Here is a 19,581-nt window from a genome sequence, read left to right on the forward strand (position 1 = left end):
GTCTCACTGTGGGTGAAAACTTGGATAAAACTTTCTGTCCTCAAACAGAGTTCTTCAGAGTCACCTTGTGTGCTAGAATTGGAGTAGTGTATTTCTGTTCTTTGAATATGCTTCCTTGTTACTGAAAAGGGACAGTTCTGGACTAGGTTGATTCTTTTGGTATATTTTGAAGTATGTACTTTATTGGAATAAAATAGCTGTATTCTATCTTGCAGGTGATTAATAGTGTTTGAGTCAGTTGTCTCCAGTGAGAGATACTAGATAGTGACACATGAAGTCCTGTTTTGTTGAACAGTGTTCATGCATTCTCAAATAATGAGTGAATGTTAAGAGAGTTAGTGCAAGTACTTCAGGTAATCCAAAACCCCTCAAAGCCCATTAGAAGCCAAAATAAGAAACTGACAAGTAACACTGATAGAGACAGATGCAATAATATGAGGTACAGGTATAACAGATGTTCTTTTTACTGGAGCTCTGTGATGTCCAAGAGCCCTTGTAGTTCTCAGGTATCCCTCTACTAATCTGGTTTGTTAGTGCTGATGTTTCCAACATTCTGAAGTGTTTTCGCTTACATTAGAAGTGCTGTGTTCTTGTGACACATGACTCCATTTTTAAGTTAAGACTGCCCGTATATTTTTAAGTAAGACTGCCCGTATATCATTTGAAGTTAATATTTATAGCATACTGGGTTTTTTTAAAGATACTGCTATTACAATATTAGGCTTTTTTTAAGGACTGGGGAAAAAAAAACTGAGATAATTGTTAATAATCTACTTCACAGGCAACAATATGTCCATCATTAAATCCATTTCTGGTTTTACAGCGAGGTTTTCTGTGGTTTTTCCCCTTCCATTCTTAGAAGACTGTTCTGGAGTCTTAATCTCCTGACTGCAAATGAACTCTTATGAGGAGTCTCAGGTGACATTTCATTCAGCTTAAAGTGCAGTCTAATGCAAAAATATGCACTCTTGTTTAAAAGCCAGTCAAGGTGCAACTTGCTCTACTTTTCTCAAATACTTTTTCTTTTCCTCCTATGAGAATGGGTGCTTTCAAGTGTCCGAATAAACTCAACAAGAAATTTCAGCTCAGACTGTTTCTAGCAGCCTACAATTTCTAGTACTTGAAAATATTTTGGACATGATGTAGGATTTACTGTTTACTTACATGTTGCCTTAAGTCTCTTACTTGGTTAAGGCACCCAAGGGAGCAAGAATTCTTAGTCACTGTGGGAAGTTGAGGACTAATTTCTTTGCTTTAGTAGTATGAGGTACTTTCCCTGTCCCTCAGCATTTCTGAAATCTCAGAATTGAACGTTAGAAATTGCAACACTGCAGGGGACCAGTCATGTCAGATTTGAAGACAGAGCATGAAGGAAAGAGCTCTGAAGTGCTGTATTGTTTGACATCCTCTGTGGCTGCCTGGGAGACCATTTCTTGTGTAAGGGGAGATGTTTGGTCTGCTCCGATGTGTTGGCATAAGGGCAAAAGCAATGCCAGGCAGAAGGAACTTGCTTGGGGTGTGGTGCCTTTCTAGACATGAAGTTGGCTGCAGTGTGTTTAGTTATATTGTGTTTTTAAGATTGTCTGACTAGACTGGGGCACAGACCTCTGAAAAGGGGTGTATGAGTAGGCATTGCTTACACAGTAGTTGTGTTTCTTGGGCAGTACTGGCATCACTGACTGTAGGAGACAGCTAAGTGTACTCTCTGAAGGCAGATTTCTTCTGCTTTAAATCAAAAAATTGTTCAAAATACCAAACTGAAGGATGCACCTTTTTAATTAAAATTATAAATTGTAGATGCCTTAAGTTGTGCTCTGGATGTTTCTTTGTGCTTGCTTCCCCCTCCTTCCTCTGATTTCCATGGAGAGCTAGAAGAATGTGTAAAATATCCTTTGAACCCTTGGAGCAAGACCACCAACTGTAAGCCTAACAAAGGGCATAATGTAACCCATGTGGAACAACTTGACTGCAAGAAAGAGTAAAATCTAGTCCCTTTTGGATGCAAGTCTCTCATCTGCAAAGGAGAGACAGGTCAGCTAAGTTTTGTTGATTCTTTTTCCCTATCAATAATAGGATTAAATGAAGAAGGTGGCCTGTGTCACCGTCTCCTGCTCCTCGTATTTGACCGTCCTCTTTAGTTGCTTATCTGGAGCTCAAGGAACATGTCTGTACTTCTGTAAGAACTCACTCCTTGGGGAAAAATGAAGGTTCTTGTTGCATGAATTTTTTCCTTTGATGTGGTACATTTGGTGGAAAATTGTCTTAGATTAAATAAATGTGTATTTAGCAGTGGATCAGAAATGTGGATTTTGGTCATAAAAGGTTTAAAATATGTCTGATGAACTTCAAACATTAACTTATTGGCAGAGTTTGAATTTATGGTATCCTTAATTGCAGCCAGTATGAAACCCGCTCTGTAAGGAATGGATGGAGGCAGGTAACAAGACCCTGAAGCAATTAGGTAGAGAATTCACCTAACCTCAGTTCTTACCTTCATCAATCTCTTTGGAATAAAATGGGTTTCTGTCCCAGTAAGGTGGAAACAAATGGATCTGAAAACATTGCAGCCTTTTTTGTGAGTTAGTGCTGTATTCCAGTAAAGGTGTGACTGCATTTCCTGAAAGAATAGCTGGGCTAATGCTAAACTACCTGTTTTGATACCTTTACCAGTGAAGGTCACATGGCTGCAGGAAGCTTATTTGAGGTGAAGTACAGCTGTAACAGGAAGCACTGAAGAACGGAGTGGTGGGATATACCACAGTTACCTAGTCCTAGTTCAGTGTCAGTGCATGATAAAATTGGTTTACGGTGTTTCTCAGGCTGGCAAATTATTGTTAATTATTGTTAAGGGAAATACTTCTTTTATATCTGGAATTGTTTGGGTTTTTTTTCAAATGTGGAACTTGATTTTTTTTTTTTTTTGTCCTGACAAAAATGAAACCTCCCAGATGATTCTCCTTTTTTCTGCTGATCTTTGACCCTCTCCATTAACTTTGGTCAAATTTCATATGGAGAAATAAAAGTTGTGCGAATGCATGCATCACAGGAAGAAAGAATGCCTGTGCTGTCAGCTGCAGTGTCAGCCCACTGCTTACTGATGCCAGGGAGAGTGATAATGTGAAAGTGGTGTAGTGCTGGGCATGTGCTTCAAGCAGAGTCCAGAAGAGAATGTAACAGTAGACACAAATCCATCCATCTGGAGCTCTTCACCCACTAGCTTTTTTTCATATAACTGCTTGTGCACTCCTTTGTGGGAAAGCAAGTATTATGCTTGTAATCTCACAGCTGTTTTATGTACACCAGAGGGTTTGACTGGTAACAAAAAATCACCAGGTGGAAAGATACAATGACTAGAGTTGTTCTGTTAGTCTGCAAGAGCTTTTTCTAGTATCTCTTGTAGCAGGAGTGGGTGCTAAAGTGTTAGGAATGTATCATTGTTTCTGATTGTAATAAATAATTGATTCTGTACTATACTGAAGCAAGGTTTTACTTCATAAGGAAACAGGTCTGAATAGTTCTTTCATGATAGTAAAATACAACTGATTCCTATTTCAGAAAATAATAATTGAGATTATTCCCTCAAATCATGTTTTCAGTTTGCTGGTAGCAAAATGTGGTGGCAGTTAGTCCAGTGAAGCAAATGAATTAAAATAGTATCTTAAGCATGTTTCATTGATACAAAGACTTTATCAGATCAAAAATCAGAAGCCTGTCTTAAAGTGATGACACCTTAAACCTCTTGATTTGAAAAAAAAATCCTATTATTCTTACAGAGGTCCCTTGTATATTATGGAATGCTTCCTAATTCCTATATTAGTAAAGGAAATTAAATGCTTTAATTCAAATTTCAGGCTACTTATCTAATAAGCTGAATCCTATTGGCTGATAGCAGTATCAGTTGTGAGGGAATTTATTATGTCTCCTTCATGTTGTCAAGCTAAAGGAATTGCTGCTTTTTATCTCCAGATACCGACTGCCAACAAATCTCTAATTATTTTATGCTTGGGTGTTTTGTTTCGTTTTGTTTGGTTGGTTTTTTGGTTGTTTTTCTTTGTTGTTGTTTTGTTTTTTCTTAATTGGATGAAGGGGAAAAAAAATCTTGGTGTGCAATATACTTACCTATAGTAGCAACATGCAGTAGCCCAGCAACACCTTTAGATGTCCTGGCTAATGGACTATGTGTGTTGTTTTCAGGATGTTTTCTTACTTCCCCAATGCTGTCCATCTCTTCACTAGGAATTATTTTTACCACTGAACAGCTGCTGCAGTGAACTTTGGAAACCTCATTCCTTCCCAGCTGTAAAAATCTGCATTCTTCAAAAGGACTTGGCATACACTTTCATGGTACACTTTAATGACAAGACTGGTCTTGTTACTCTCTTCATTGCCTGATTTTTCTCTTTTGCCCTGTAATCTGCCTTGATTACTGTGGCAAAAAAATTCTAGAATTTGCTCTTCATTGTTTTTATTTTTGTAGGAGGAATCTGTGTGAGAAAACTGTTCAAGAAATAAAAGTGGAAGCTTTGCTACAATTGTTTCTGTAGCTTTCACACCGTGACAGCCATCAAGAGTCTCCAGAAAGCATGTATCTGACCTACTTTCATGGTTGTCCAGCACAATAAACCTGTCTTCCATGTCTCTCTGCCATGTGGAATTTTTATATTAGCAAATCAGTAAGAGTTTTATTAAAGAATTATTTCCTTTCTTAGAAGTGCCAGGATTGTTGATATTGGCAAGATCACAATATGGTGTGGGAGTGGGATTATCCGCAAGGAATTCAAGTGAATAATTAATCTGCCTGTGTGTCTCAGAGAATTTAGCAGGGTAGAGTTTAGGTACTGCAAGGGCCTGACTAGTCAGCACCAGTGTCTCTGCACATCCTCCAGCCAGAGCTCGTATCTCCCCCTTGTCCCCATGTACCTCCAGTTTTTCCACTCCAGCTCCTTGCTCTGGTCTCCCCCATGAGCTCAGTCTCTCTCACCTCGCTCTACATCCCCCATGTGTTCCCAGGTCTGGCACCTGGTGTTGCAAAGCCAAGAGTCAGAGCTGTAGCACCTCCAGGCAAGGTGCTTTCTGACAGAGCCCTGGTGGCACAGAGGGACTTGTCTGAATTCAGTACCAGTACATTGGCACGTCTCTACCTGGCATGGGCAAACTGATGCTGCTTTCGAAATACTGTAACTTGCTCTGATTTGGGAAAATTGACAAGAACGACAAAAGATGCGCTGCTCATTCCATTTCAGCCAAACTGCCAAATGGTAGTGTAAAACTTGACCATCTTGGAGCTTCTCTAGAAAAAAATTGTGCTTTTGGCTTAATGCATTCAAAACAGCATAGTTTCCAAATCCTATTCTCAGAAACAGCTAAGCCATTTTACCTAAAATTTTTTTTCCAAGTGATTCTGCTTCAGGCTCGGAAAATTTCAGCATGAACTGCATCCTGCATAACATTCTCTCCCCCTAAACCAACACGTGACTACATGCACAGACACCATAACACAAAATCCTGACATCATGTGAGCAGCTAAGCTTGCTAGCCTATACTTCATGTGTCTACTAAGTATGAAAACAGTGTTTATGTTCAAGTTGATTATGGTTTTTTTAGTATTTAGCATTTATGCTAAATATAAATAATACAGAGTATAGGTGATAAAAATAAGACAAAAATGCATATGCTATTGTATTCTCTGTTACAAGATTTCTGTTTCAGTTACTTGTTAACTACTGATAATTCATCAGCAGGGCAAAGGGAGGTAGTTTAGCAGCAGTAATACCCCACAGCCACATTACATGAGCAGCCTTTGGGAATTTCATCCTACTTCAATGTCATTTCTTTACTGGGGTTCTCTTTGCATTCCATACCACCACATCTGAATAAACTAATTTCCACCTGTTTTCCAGGATTTCAGCTAGGAATTATAATTTTTTGTCTCACTACTTCTCTCCATCACCTGTGCACTATAAGGATTTCTACAGTTTGTGTTTCAATGTGTGCCTCTTTTCTGTCACAACAGTTGTTAGATAAAATTTCATTTAAAGTCAAAGCCCTAACGTTCTCCAGCTCAAATTAATCCCAATACATCTTAATGAATCAAGTGCCTCTGATCAGCTGAGGTAGATCAATTACAACATATCTTCTGTAAAAGGTGATGATATTAAGCAGGGCCACTTAAAACCCCCTTATGACAGTGCAGTACAGCTTATCCTTGCAGAGGTGGCTTGCAGCTGGCTACAACTCTCTCAATCTGCTGTAGGACCAGTTTATAGGAAAGTCTGTCTCTACAAGAGGTGAACATCAGCCTCCTCTGAAAATGCTGCACCACTTCTGCAGGGCAAGGTAAGAAGATACATGGATAAAACTGCTTCTGCAGATCCCTTTTCCTTTATTCTGCATAATTTGAATTTGAGACTGGGAGATGGTAAAAGATTTTTCACTGCTGTCATTATGGTGGTGCGTTCAGGCCTGAGAAAAAATAGGACTAATGTATACAGAACACCTGGTAAGCTATTTTTTGTCAGTTTTTTAAATATGAACCCATTTTATATTTAGTGTATATAAAAGCCCCATGGATTAGAGACAGGAAATTGAAAATTTCACCAAAATGTTAGTTTGATCTCAGCAAATTGAGTTCTTAACACTCACGTACATTTTACATGGGTTTGTATCTCCATAAGTGGCTGTGGGTGATAACAAATCACATTTTCAAAGCACCAAAACAGTCCCAGTTAATTACAGTGTGTAAATAACCAGGATAATATACATAATAATTCATGTAGCGAGATAGGCTACAACTCTTTAGTGGCAATAACTTTTCTTATTAAAAGGGCAGGTCTGATGCTAATTTTTATGGTATGGATAAATTACTTATGTTAATAGCTAAAAACCTTGTAAAAAAAAAAAACATTTGCTTTGCTGATATCTTATGAAGTAAAAAGATTAGTCTGTGTTTCCTTCTTTCCTTGCTTCTCTCTCATCAGGAACAAATAGAGACTGGGAGTTTTTTTACTGTCAGGTTAAAAGATAACAGTGAGATACTGACAACACAATACACGACTGCTAAAGCACTCCCAGCCTCACAGTGATAAAATTCAGCTTTCTAGCTCACACCCTGTGCCTATTTAGGGAGCCAAAACCCAATACAGTTTAATGTTCTGAGATGAAAATAGAAGCAAATAAAAAGAAATTAGATGTAGAAGAATGGGGAGTGAACCACAGTTTGAGATTGTACATGTTTTCAAGGGAAAAAAAATTCTTATTTACTGTATATGTCATAACAAAGAGCCTCCTGGCCAGTGCTCAGTCTGCCATACACTGGCCTGTCTAAAAGGGACAGAACTGAGGCAGAGCGTGAGGCTCATTATGGCAGACAATACCACTGTCTCAGTAAATCTCATATTTCTGGAAAATCTTTCTATCTATGACACTTGGAGCTGCTTGCTGTTAATAAGGTAAGGCAAGATTATTTTCTGTTTCTGCAGTTTGGTACTACAATCATCTTTTATTTAATTACCAGAGATGGAAGATGTTCCTGAGCTTCAAGGATTGAGGATCTGATTTGTATCCAGACGAGTCCCATATGCAATTATCTCCCTTTGACACATGTCGTTCCTATCTCCACCCAGAGAGTGCCTCTTCCTCACTTCCCTTTGACACAGTCAGAACTTAGCTTGCACAATCTCCAGGCCTGAACTCCTTCCTCTGTGAGATTTGGGGGTTTTATTATTTGCTACATACTTGTGGTCTTAGAAAATGGTGTGTGTTACTGATGCTGAAACCAGTGCTGAAAAGATTCCTGCCTGCCTGTGGGTGATGGGAAGAGGCACAGAAGGGCTGTGTGATGTAAAAGGGAGGTCATGGCCTTCCTGAGTTTCTCATCAAAATATTATCAACTAATACATATAAACAGCCCTTGCTGCTGCAAATTCTTGCTGAATGAGCACCAACTTCCTTGCCTGTCTTTTCCTGCTTCCCCGATTTACTTATTGCTCATGCCTCAGTCAGCACTTCCCTCTCCCCCACTATTTCCCATGTGCCTGTGACACCAGGACATGGCTTCATTGCCTCCACACGTTCAGCACAGTTCCCATCCTGGCTGACCTCCCTCCTCCCTGCCCATCACACAGTTTGGCAGCAGCACCTCCCCTGGAAAACTGTGAATGCATCACACCCACATACAGCAACCATGACAGAGACACTCGGTATGGCCAGGTCCGTGTCCCGGAGCTGCAGGGTGCTTGATGCCACCAGCATCTGCCAAGGAGCCACCCTGGGTGGCCAGTGAGCATTTTTCTGGTGCAGTGTGCCTGTGCTGTGCAGCTCATGTCCTGCAGCACAGGCTCAGTTGGAGCCAGCCTCTGCTGGGTGGGTGCTGCCTTAGCAGCTTCACGTGGTCCTCTATGGCCAAAGCAGCAAAGAGCAAATATCTTATGTGAAAACCCTTACAAAGCCTTACTTAAGCTCATATAAGACCTCTGGAAAAGTCTTCAGCTGGAAAAACAAACTCGTTTGCTAACCCAGGAGCCATGCCCTATATCTTCCATACTTTTTTTTATCAGAGCTGGCTCTCTTATTCTCTAAAAACCATCCACAGTGGGAACGGTGCAGAAAGAGCAAGACATCTTCTCCCAAGAGAGTCAATTTAAGTGTGCAGATATAGCCTACTTACTGCATCCCCGGAAGCAATGATACAGCTTCAAGAAAGTCTAGTTATGAAAGGTGTGGAAAGAGATAAAGACAAGCTTGGTGAGTCACGGGAGCATGCCAGGGGCAGAGCCTGCATTCAGGACTCGGGAACACTCCCACCTGTAAACCTGATAATAGGTAAGAAAGAAGGAAGTGATTAATAATTAATATAATTATGGAATAAATTAAGACAATTAGTCTCCTTATTTATCTTCTAAAGTGTAGTCCAAAACTGGAATCCCAGGATTCCAGGCCCTCTGGTTTTGTACCACCGTATAAAATAAGAGTCCCTGTCATTAGGTCTTCTTGGGCCAGAGTTATAATTTGTGACACTGTCCACTTGAGCAGAGGTGTAGCTCCACAGCTTGGAGGAAGCACCGAACTGGGAAATGGGAGTAGTGAAACAATGACAAAAACAGCTCTTCCTACACTCCAGATATTTTGCAGCTCCTCCTTGTAGATAGGTTGGTCTCAGTGAGGCAGAAGTAGCACTTTTCTACCCCCCAAGGGTGTGCGTGGGGCGGAGGTGTGAAATATCAAGTGGGGATGTGAGCCTGCTGGCATTGGCACAAGAGGTGAGGAATGTGAGGATTTGAGGATCCACAAAGAAAGCTGTGGCAGAAGGTAGAACATGGGTGGTGATAATGTAACTGTGCCTTCTGCACTCCTGGTGACATCCTGCCTCCCTTACCCCACAAGTCCCTGTCCTGGGGTTCCTCTGCTTTTTTCAGCTGTACACAGCTCTATTGCAGTTGGTCCAAATGTAAGTTTTTAGCCTGTTCAGTTTCTGCTGCTTGGCCAAGTGGTTAGCAGTGGTGCCTGCAGTTGTGTCTCTAGTTCCTGGAAAATCTAGGATTTCCAGGTGGTCCCCCACACAGACATGTGGAAGGCCCATGACTGGGTTTGCACAATCAGATGTGCTTTAGGCCACTGTAACTTCATCTTAGAGAAATAATAGGGATTTTCTATTCAGGGTTTTATTATCTTAGTCAGTGTTGTATCAAGGGTGCTGGCTGGCACCTGCACCTTGTGTGAAGGTAGGAGAAAGGAGGCCCTTTCTCTCCCATCCCTGCCAGCAGTGCCTGTGTCAGTCTTCCAGAGGTGTTTCAGGCTTCCAGCATCAAATGACCAAGCCTACATGGCACAAGCAGTCAATATACAGCAAGTGGAGTTCCAGAGGGTTGCAGTGATCTCTGCCATGAATTAAGGAATAGAAAGAACAGAAAAATACGTTAGAGAAAGGAACAAACAAAAGAACTGTGGGGAGTCAAACAGAAGGTAAAGGGAAAATAGACAGTGCATCCTATGTTTGCATGAAGAAATCCAGAGCTCTCGCTACCACAAAATAACACAGTGTAAGCCTGAGCAAAAACTACTGCTGGCTAAATAACTTCAACAAACATCCTCTGGACTTCACACACACAGCTCAAATTGTGCAAAGGCAGGAGTGACTTCCAGCCTTTAGTTTTCTCACTTGGTTTGGGTTAAATCAAAAATCTGTCTGCAGTCAAGAAGAGCATCCTCTGCCTAAGGAGCATATTAAAACTGCTAAATGGTGCATCACTAAGAAGAAATTTGTGTAACTGGAGCAGCCATGGGTATTGCAATGACATTTTCTCCATTTATTTTTCTGCACTTTTTCCCTTAGAAACTGGGTACTTGGGGTGTGAGGTTTCCTACCAGAGCAAAAAACCTGATGGGAAGGTCTGCCATCTGTGTGCTTAGTCACATGTAAGCACCATGGGAAGCTGACGAGATGCTAGAGACAGCCTAATGAGCAAAACTTTTGTATTGTTAACACTTCCAGTGATTCATAAAATATTGATAGCACCCCTGAATGCATGGCAGCCAAGAGGGAGGCCACTTCACCCACAAGGAATGCACTAATGAAAGGATGCAATAGGATTTTATACTCAGAGAAGTTCTTGAACAGCAAGAATAAAAACAGGTGGGAGCACTGGAAGAAAATCACACTTGAACAGAGGGAGACAAGGCTGGGTTGGGCATGCTAGATCTGACTGGGCTGTGAGACAGGGATGAGGGTTAGGGGTAGATTCCCAGAGCTCAGCTGCAGGCTGGGTGGTCCCTGTCGGAGCAGAAGCATTCAGCATTGTGCTACTATTAACTGAGTCATTCTTTAATTCATGGGAGCAAGATAGGCCCCAAAAGCCCTAAATGACAACTAGGTAATAACCAGGAGCCTGGCACACCCTGAACTGTATTTTGATTTTCTCTTTTGTGACTCAGGAATGCAGCTGCCTCCTTTGCTGGAATAATACACACGCTCTTGCATTTAAGCCTGTCAGGTGTTCACAGTGAATTCATGCAGGAGCAATGTCTGATCTTCTGGGAGCATGGGCTCTGAGCAGGCATCTCCTCGGGGCTATCAGCAGCCTGAGTGAGCCCTGAAACCCACATGAGCTGGCACTTGTGTCTAACCTAGCTCCTGCCTTCCCTAATTTGATGCAGATGAGAAGCCTTTCTGAAGTCACCTGGATACTCACCTGAGCTTGTGAGCTGAGCAGCACAGGCAGATCATCTGCTCCCACCTGTGCTCCTTCAACTCTGGTTTCAGAGTCAGCTCGACTTGTGCAAACACACTGATGTGCCCCAAAGGACAGAAACTAAAAAATGTGGTGAGGGTTTTACAGACAATACTGTGAGTTTGAATCTAATTTAATATCTTCATGTTTAATGATGAAGAACAAGCAACAGAGGGGTTACATGGTGCTCAGATTTATGCATGCATTATAATTAGAAAATTAGTATGTACTGTACTTGTGAATTCAGCCAACAGAAGAAAACAACTTGGATATATGCAACTGACAGTGCCATGTATCCACTTGCATGTCAAAGCACAGGGGCTTTGTTTTTTTGCTCCTTAGTCTTGCTAAAATTTTGAATGTAATATTTTACTTTTCACTAGATCAGTTTAAGACAAATTAAAACTTTTCTTTCTGTTTTTAACAACATATTTTCACGAAGTTAGAATGTGAGCAGTGGTCAGGCTGAATGTTAAAAAAAAAAAATAAAAGAGAAAGACCTTTACCTGTTTGCAGTTATAATGGTTTATTTTTAAGCTGCTTCTAGCAGGGAGCAGTTCTGTAAGCGTAGTGAAAATAGTGTTTATAAATGTTACTATAGTTACTATATCTGTAGCCACTGGTAGACTTATATTTCTGGTTATCTGGTGAGCATCAAGGTATAATGGGAAAAAGAGAGACACTGTATTGTAAGGCAGCCATGCTCTTGAGGATTCAAGAAGGAACTGCAGTACAATTATTTGCTTCCTGACAACTTCCATCTTTGATTTTACTTTAATGGTAGTAATAAGTTTTCACGCTTTTAAGGATCCTAAATAATAAGGTTGTTCACCTAAACTGTGATCCTGTGAGCATTCACCTGTGCAGCTTCAGACATAAGTGCCCACCGAGTGGCCTCAGTGCACATCGGCAGAGTTATTCACCTGTGTGAAAGCTGTAAATGTATTTTTAGTATCAAAACTGTAACTCATTACATGCACGCGTGCAAACTTAATGCTGGGTTAAATATCTTCAATATCATTATCTACCTGGTGATTTGGAAGAAAAAGAAAAAAACATACGGGGGGTTGTAAAGGTACATCTACTCCCAGGATTCTATGTTCAGGTGGGGATATTAAGTGGTCCATTGCAGCCAGCGTGTTGTTCCAGATGTGCTCTTTACTTGTAACATTTGCTGCCGAGGAGGAGCCGTGGGAAAGCTGAAAGTGAAACTAAGCAAGAACAGTTTCATTTTCAAGTCCGAAAGCAGAAACCTGACAGGCAATAAAAAAAATGCAAGCAAAGAGCTTCTTAGGGGCTGCTAACACACAGCGGCTATTTGCTATTTTAAAACGTGATTCGGACACTTACAACAAAAATTTAAAAATAAAAGACGAAGATAATTCTCCCCTAAACTCCAGAGAAAGTGGATTTTTGCATCATGTTTGTATCACTGCTAATCTTGAGGCTGCTACCGCTGAGGGCAGCGGCTCCTCCACCTTAACCAGTCCGTCTTAAAGCGCCGGGGATGGCAGCAGCCATCTTACGGGTCGCTGTCACAGCTGCTGCGAAGCCCGAAGCCAGCCCCAGCCTCCGCCGCGGAGGTACCCCGGTATTCCCGCACCCCGGTATTCCCGCACCCCGGTATTCCGGCACCCCGGCATTCCCGCACCCCGGCATTCCCGCACCCCGGCGAGCCCGCGGCGGAGGCTGGGGAGCAGGTCTGACACCCCCCCCCCCTCCCCTCCCCCATCAACACCCTGTCGATTTTAAAACATCAGCAAAATTAAAAAAAAAATAAATAATAAATAAGTAAATAGTGAAAAACAACGGATGCCCCCGTTTAATCAATTTTATTCCATTCTATTTTCCTATCATTTCATGAATACACCAGCTCGCCGTATAACACTATGCTGGAAAAATATCCCCAGGAGCTGAGAAGGGAAGGACCCCGCAGGGTTTTGTCACCCACCCTTCCCCCTAGATATTACTTCGCACAAACCTAGGGTTATTTTTGCTTTCCCCATGCAAGGTGCCGGGGCCCTGTGCCTGCAAGAGCTCTCTCTGCGCTGGGACTTCCCTCCAAACTCACACTGCTACTTTGATAGTTTAGCTTTACACATCAAAGAACCGTAAATCCCACGCAAACGCTCAGACTCACTCCCAACCTTTTAAACCGTGGTGCCGTAGTACGGAATTGCCATTTGTGGTTTCTCACGGCTCAACCACGGTTTTACATACGTGCAGCGAGGCAGAACCGCCTGACACACGGTGCACTTGCTGCTGCGCACGGAGCGCGCTCTCTGAGGGAGGACCATTTGCTTAATTTAGCTTTCAATTAAGGGGTAACCCCTTTAAGCTATAAACTGACCTGTTCTCAACACTTGTTTCTGGACACAACAAAAGCCAAGCCACAGAACCATGAAACGAGGAACCGAGGAGAGTTTTTGACTTGGTCGGTATTTTAAACTGACCCGTACTTCACATTCAATTAGAAATCATCTGGGGAAAAAGACTGAACCCTTCAGAGGTGGCCGCAGAGTACACAGTGAAGGAAGGCGACGGTTTAACCGAACAAAGTAGCGGCGCACCGAGGGGCCACAGCAGCTGCGACAGCACCGGGATTCGCGACCGCTGGACGCCGTCAGCGATGTCTCCTCTTTCTAGGGCAACTTTCCGCGCAGCCTCCCGGAGGCCGGGATGGCTCCATAGCGGTTCCGCACGGTGCCGGTGCCGCCCTTCCCGCGGGGGCGCCGCCCGCCCCGCGCAGCCCCCGCGCAGGGAGGCGGGCGCGCCCTTGCGGTGCGCAGCGGCGGGAGGCGGGTGCCGGCCCCCCCACCCCCGCCGGCGGGGCAGGAGCCGCCCGCGGAGCGGCGGGTCCCTCCTCCCGCCCCCCCGGGGAGCAGCCGGCGGCGGAGGAGCGGCGAAGGGGAGGGTCTAAGGCCGGGCGCACCGCACCGCGCCGGCTGGCCGGACGGACGGACGGACGGGCGGGCGGCTGCTGCCGCGCCGCGGGCATGGCGGAGCCGGGCGGCGGCGGCGGGGCCGGGGCGGCGGGGGGCGGCGGGCCGCAGCAGGGCTCCCCGGCCGCCGCGGGGGTGGCCGCCGGAGGCCCGGTCCGCAGCGCAGCCGAGAGCCCCGGGGGGCCCGGTTCGGCCCGTACCGCGGGGAAGAAGGCGCAGCTGCGCGCCGCGCCGCGGGCCAAGAAGCTGGAGAAGCTGGGCGTCTACTCCGCCTGCAAGGTACCCGGCCGGGCGGCCGCGGCACCCCCCCGCCCACGGAGGGTGGGGATTGACGGGAGGGGAGGGAGGAAGGGAGGCGATGGGGAAGGGCCGTGCCTTGCCCGGCCCGGCTGCCGCCCGGAGCTGTCCGCGGAAGTGGTGGCTACGGCGGTGCCGATGCATCCTGCTCCCTCCGGAGCTTTCCGGCCGGTGGCCGCAAAAATTAAACCCGCGCGCAGCGAATACGGGACCGTGCGGGCAGCGCCGCCTCCCGCCCGGGGAGCTGCCCGTCCCGGCGCCGCCGCTTCCGCCGCTCTGCCAGTCCCTCCGCGGGAGGGGCGGCTCCCGGTGCCGGCGGTGAGCGCTGGGTTAGCGGCGCCGCTGCACAGCTACCCGCGTAAACATCCCGGGCGGGGAGCGGGGCATCCCTCTGCTCCGCCCGGAGGTCGCGGCCCCGGGCCCGGACGGGGGCTGTCTCCAGCCCGGCCGTGGCGGCGGCCTCGCAACGCGGAGCTGTTGACACCGCTGAAGCCGCTGCTCCGAGCTGGAGCTGCCACCGTCGCCAGCAGCTCTGGCATAGGAACGAAGGGGTGCGGCCTCCGCCCTTGGGAAAGTTGTGTCCCCGGCGATCACGTAGCCCCGGGCCGATGTCCGGTCCGTGGTGCCCGAGCGGACCGCGGGGTCCCCTGTCCACCTGTACCCTTCCCCAGCGGGGCTCTCTGTGCTCCGTGTCTGCCCGGCGCTCGCATTCAGGAGTGCTGCTCCTGGTTTCCCATCCCGAGCACTTTCTGTCCACCTGCGATTGTCTTCTTGATGGGAGAAGCAGGACTCGCCTGTTTGATGTAAAGGGAGTGAGCTCGGTCAGACCTGTCGCTCCCGCCTTCAGAGCTCTGGCCGCGGGCATTGTCGCCTGTGCTCAGAGCACGGGCCGCTGGCTGCGCTGCTGCTGTCAGGGCAATTTCTGGATGCACAGCGGGGCTGATGTGTTGGCAGATTAGCAGCGCTGATGTCACATCTTCTAGTAATGCTTTCAGCTTTGAGAGTAGCTGTTTGTGAAAAACGCGCATCGTATTTTCTCTGTTCTACTTCAGCAGATGTTAAGTGAAAGGCCAGGCTAACAAACGAGACGAAGCATCTTTGTGTGGCTCTGTCGTCCCGCCTGGTGGTGTGAAGAGATTTAGCTGTGTGCTGAAGGCATGGCACAATGCTGCCAGGGGAGGGCAAATTACGGAAGCCAGACATTGCAATGTTTTAGCTGTTTCCACATGTGCGGGCATTCAGCCTTGCACTTCAGCTTTGGTGCATGCATGGGACAGTGCGAGATTACGCTGGTGCCAGTAAGGTTAGAGGGCAGCTGGTGTACTTGTAGCACTAACTGTGGGCAGAGTGGTATGGTTTGGAACTTTCCCATTCCCCTTTGCCCCCCATATTTTAATGTTACCAAGACTCGCTAATAAATGGAGCTGGTTGTGAAGTGGGTAAATTTTTCATGGGCTGCTAGGGAAGTGTGTGTGTGTTTGAATTGTTTTTTTTCTTCCCTGGTTGGTGCTTTTTTTCCCCTCCAGATGATGTTTTTGAGGGTGAAAACCTTCTCATGTAGAACTCTGTCCTGTAGAAGTTGCTATGCTATAGAGAAGCCTTGTCTCCTCTGAAACCCTTTGCTTTCTGGGGGGCTCACCAGCCTCTGTTTTGAAGGTGCTTTGTTGTAAGGGAGACGAGCACCATTTGGGAGGGGAGAAGGGCATGCTGTGGCCTGCTGGCAGCTCCTCTTGCCCCCTTGCAGGACTCTGGTGATGGGGTACAGAGCAGGAACAGCTCCTATTGTCAGTGCTCTGCTGGGTATCCTAGCTGGCCCTTGTCTGTGACAAGTCTTGGATGTATATCCCATTGGTACTGCAGTAGTGAATGGAGCAGGACCCATGGCCAGGGAGTCTGCCTCCTGCCAGGATGTAGGCACAGTTCCAGCACTAAATGCTGCACTGTGTTCAGATCAAAATTGCTGTTTGACTTCTCTACAGTAGTTCCGTGGCAGCCAGCTTGCTTTCAGATCTCATAACAAGCAAATAAGCAGACTGGAAGCTCCTTGTAACCTTCTCCTGTGGGATAAGGTGGGAAAGATGGCACAGGGTAGAATAATGTTTTATTTTTCCTCCTGAATGCCTGGCAGGTGCTCCAGAAGGACACTTCTTGGCTTGTAACATTTAGTGGTTTGCTGGAAACTGTAGCCTGGAGAACCTGGTTTGCCAACTGTAGCAGCACAGTATGTAACTTTTGAACTTTTTCTTACTTTGGGTTGCAACTTCTCTTCCACTGGTTTTGCATTTGTGTGTGTGAGTGCAAAACAGTGAGAGAAGGCAAACACTCACACCATCTCCAAAGGGGACATCTGTTTTCATTCAAGTAGTGACTATACATGTATCTTATGTAAATCTACACAGAGCTGTACAAGTTGGAGTGCTAAAATATGTAATGGCATCCTTAACGTCAGTCGCCTTCTCTTGCATAAGTTTCATTGCAAACTTCAGCATGCAGAATTTAGTAGGAGCTTAACCTCAGAGATGTTTGGGGTAACAGCCAGGGAGCATCTGTCTGCTGGGGATAAAGAGTCACAGCACAAGAAGGTGGAGAGGTCGGTGACCGTGAAGAGGGTGAGTCTCACTGGTGACAGCAGTGATGCTGGGCAGAGGACAGTAAAAGGCACTGCTCTGGGGCAGGGTGCCTGATCCCCAGGAAGGACCTCCTGGTCCTTCTTTACAACCCATTCCTTCTCATCACGGGAAACATGAACAAAAACTGCTGGTAAATACATGTTTGGTGTGCACGTATCCTGAGCAGAATGAGCCTGAAGTTTAGGGAGCTGAGAGTAGACAAATGTGGGGTTTGGGTTTTTTCCTGGTAAAAGAACTGGATACAGGGGAGTTGTAGCTGCTGAGCTGCTCCACTTGACTTGTTCCTCTGTGAGAAAAGTCTGGGTGGAAGGCACTGAACAACAGGTTCTTCTGAGTAAAAAACTTTCTTAAAAGCCTAAGTCTGAAGGAGGAGGGTGACATTCTAAACAAGATATAGAATAGGAGTTGGTACAGTTTTCATGACTTTTGGAGGTACACAGTACTTCTGTGTGCTGTGAGGGGTTTTGTATTTGGCACTTGCTGTATCTCTGCGTGTATGAATGGCTGCATACATCGTTTTGGTCTTGTCCACTGTGAAATTGAGCATTAGGCATGCGAACTTGCAGCACTTTATATAAAAGCAGCACTATGTGACTTACATAAATAAATGTAATGAAGATGCAGGAGGAAGCCTCCTCTGCATTTTTTTTCCTGTATTGGTTTACAGTATGTGAAAATACAACTCGCCAGTATCACTGGAGCTTTTTTTTTTTTTTTTTTGTAAATAAGATGAAATATGTATTATTTTAGTACACTAAGTTTCTTGTGAACTTGTTTATTTTTCATTATATATATATTACAGTAATGCCTGGGTCTTTACAGATACAGTTAGAACCCCGTAGCCTAAAGCACTTGCACAAGGAATAATACCTTATTGAAGAAAATATTTTTGCTTTAGGTAAGCAAAGGAGACAGAGTGAGAAGGGTTGTGATGAAATGACTTGGCCAAGGCTCTGCATCAGGTGAGCAATGGGCAAATGTGGAAGTAAAATCCCAGCCCCAGGCTCCAGACCAGCTGCTGATCCTTTCTTGAAGCACTTCTTCCCACTTCTCATTCTAGAATGACCTCTGGTTTTCCCACACAGAAAAAAACCAAAAAGAGTTCATAAGGTCAACTTGTACCACCTTTTCCATAATAAAATATTTATTTCCTGGTTTTGATAAGGCAGATGAAGATGAGGCTAATTTGGCCATTTTACTGCTGGGCTCTGTAGAGTGGGAGTACGGCTCCTTGAAGCTCAACTTGAAATGTATTAAGATTGTTTTCTGCAGAAGTGTATAGGAGACAAAGAAGACATCTAAAGCTTTCTTATCACTTTCATTGTGGGGGGAGTCTGTTTTATAATGTCTTACAGGCCCAATTAAAGCATCTTCCTTTACATAGGAAATCTACCATTAACTTTACAAGGTAGGAGCTGGGTGCTTATTATTAATAAAAGCTTTATATGGTAGCCTGCTTCTCTTCTGTAAGTGAAACTGGAAAGTACATGGAATAAAATAATTGGATCAATCAATAAATAAAGAACATGCCCTTTGAGATGCCATTAAACTGTTTATTTTGTATTGTTAAAGATAAAAGGGTCAACTAATTTCCTGATATATATGTGAGTAGCTCTTTGAGTAGTGTCCAGCTGTCTGGTTCTTGGGTACTGGATGTATGAGTAGAAAAAAATATATTATTTAAATTTATCAATGTATTTATTTTCATTTATGTGATACTCTTTGATATAAAGTCATCATTTTGAGCTTGCGGTCGGTAGGAAAAAGCTTATAGGGTATTTTACACAGCTTTTGCATTGGGAGGAAGAAGATATTTTGTAGAGTAATTATACTTGCTGGAAATAGAGATCTGTAATGTTCTGTGTATAATCTATTGAGCCTGCTTTGCATCTCAGTTACTAAACAGGGTAACCTGTATGATTTTAAGCTGGAAAGAAAAATCCCAAACAACAGCTATTTGAAACTCAAATTTAGAACTGTTTGGGTATTTTGTCTTATAATTAAGTTAGCTTGAAGTTCACACATTCTTAGGCTTATTTCACTATCCAAAAGGGGGAGAGATATTTTAGAGCATAGGTTATTGTAACATTCTTAATTTATTTTTATTTTTTTATTATTTGAACAGCTGAAACTCACCTAAAAGGGGCTGAGATGTGTGCAGTACTTTAACTTTCCAGTGCTTCCTTTTAAAATAAAATATTGAATATTTGTGTTAAAATGTGCCATATTTTTTCACTGTCCATATCTGACCTATCAGTGTATTCAGTATTCTAAAGGAAACTATAACTTTAGTTTGATTTGAGTTAAAAGGAAAATTGAAATTGTCGTGCAGTGCAAAATGTACACAATTTCTGCCTTTTTTCCTTTCCTTTTTTTTTACTTTGTTTTTGTTTTTTTTTGTTTGTTTGTTTGCAGGGAGGGGGCAGGCAACAGCATGTAGTTGTTGTGTTTTATTTTAATCCACTAATCCAGTTTTATTAAAAAACA

At 44.3% G+C, this 19,581-nt stretch overlaps 2 protein-coding genes across 3 annotated transcripts in view; one reads left to right on the forward strand and one right to left on the reverse strand.

Moving 5' to 3' along the window:
* Positions 1–58: 58 nt before the first annotated feature.
* Positions 59–12,884, reverse strand: PP2D1 (protein phosphatase 2C like domain containing 1). The gene is given in 4 exon segments (XM_062502663.1): positions 59–4,310; positions 4,312–4,439; positions 4,441–4,949; positions 12,710–12,884. Coding segments are annotated over 4 exon segments (1,050 nt in total). The 3' UTR covers positions 59–4,072.
* Positions 12,885–14,221: 1,337 nt separating this feature from the next.
* KAT2B (lysine acetyltransferase 2B) overlaps positions 14,222–19,581 on the forward strand; it is a 41,749-nt gene continuing 36,389 nt past the window's right edge. For both annotated transcript variants that reach the window (XM_062508718.1, XM_062508710.1), the window contains exon 1: positions 14,222–14,446. In XM_062508718.1, coding sequence (XP_062364702.1) covers positions 14,222–14,446 — 225 coding nt within the window. The remainder of the gene's footprint in view (positions 14,447–19,581) is intronic.

This window comes from Cinclus cinclus, chromosome 1 (genome assembly GCF_963662255.1).
Source record: "Cinclus cinclus chromosome 1, bCinCin1.1, whole genome shotgun sequence".
In the NCBI taxonomy this organism is placed as follows: domain Eukaryota; kingdom Metazoa; phylum Chordata; class Aves; order Passeriformes; family Cinclidae; genus Cinclus; species Cinclus cinclus.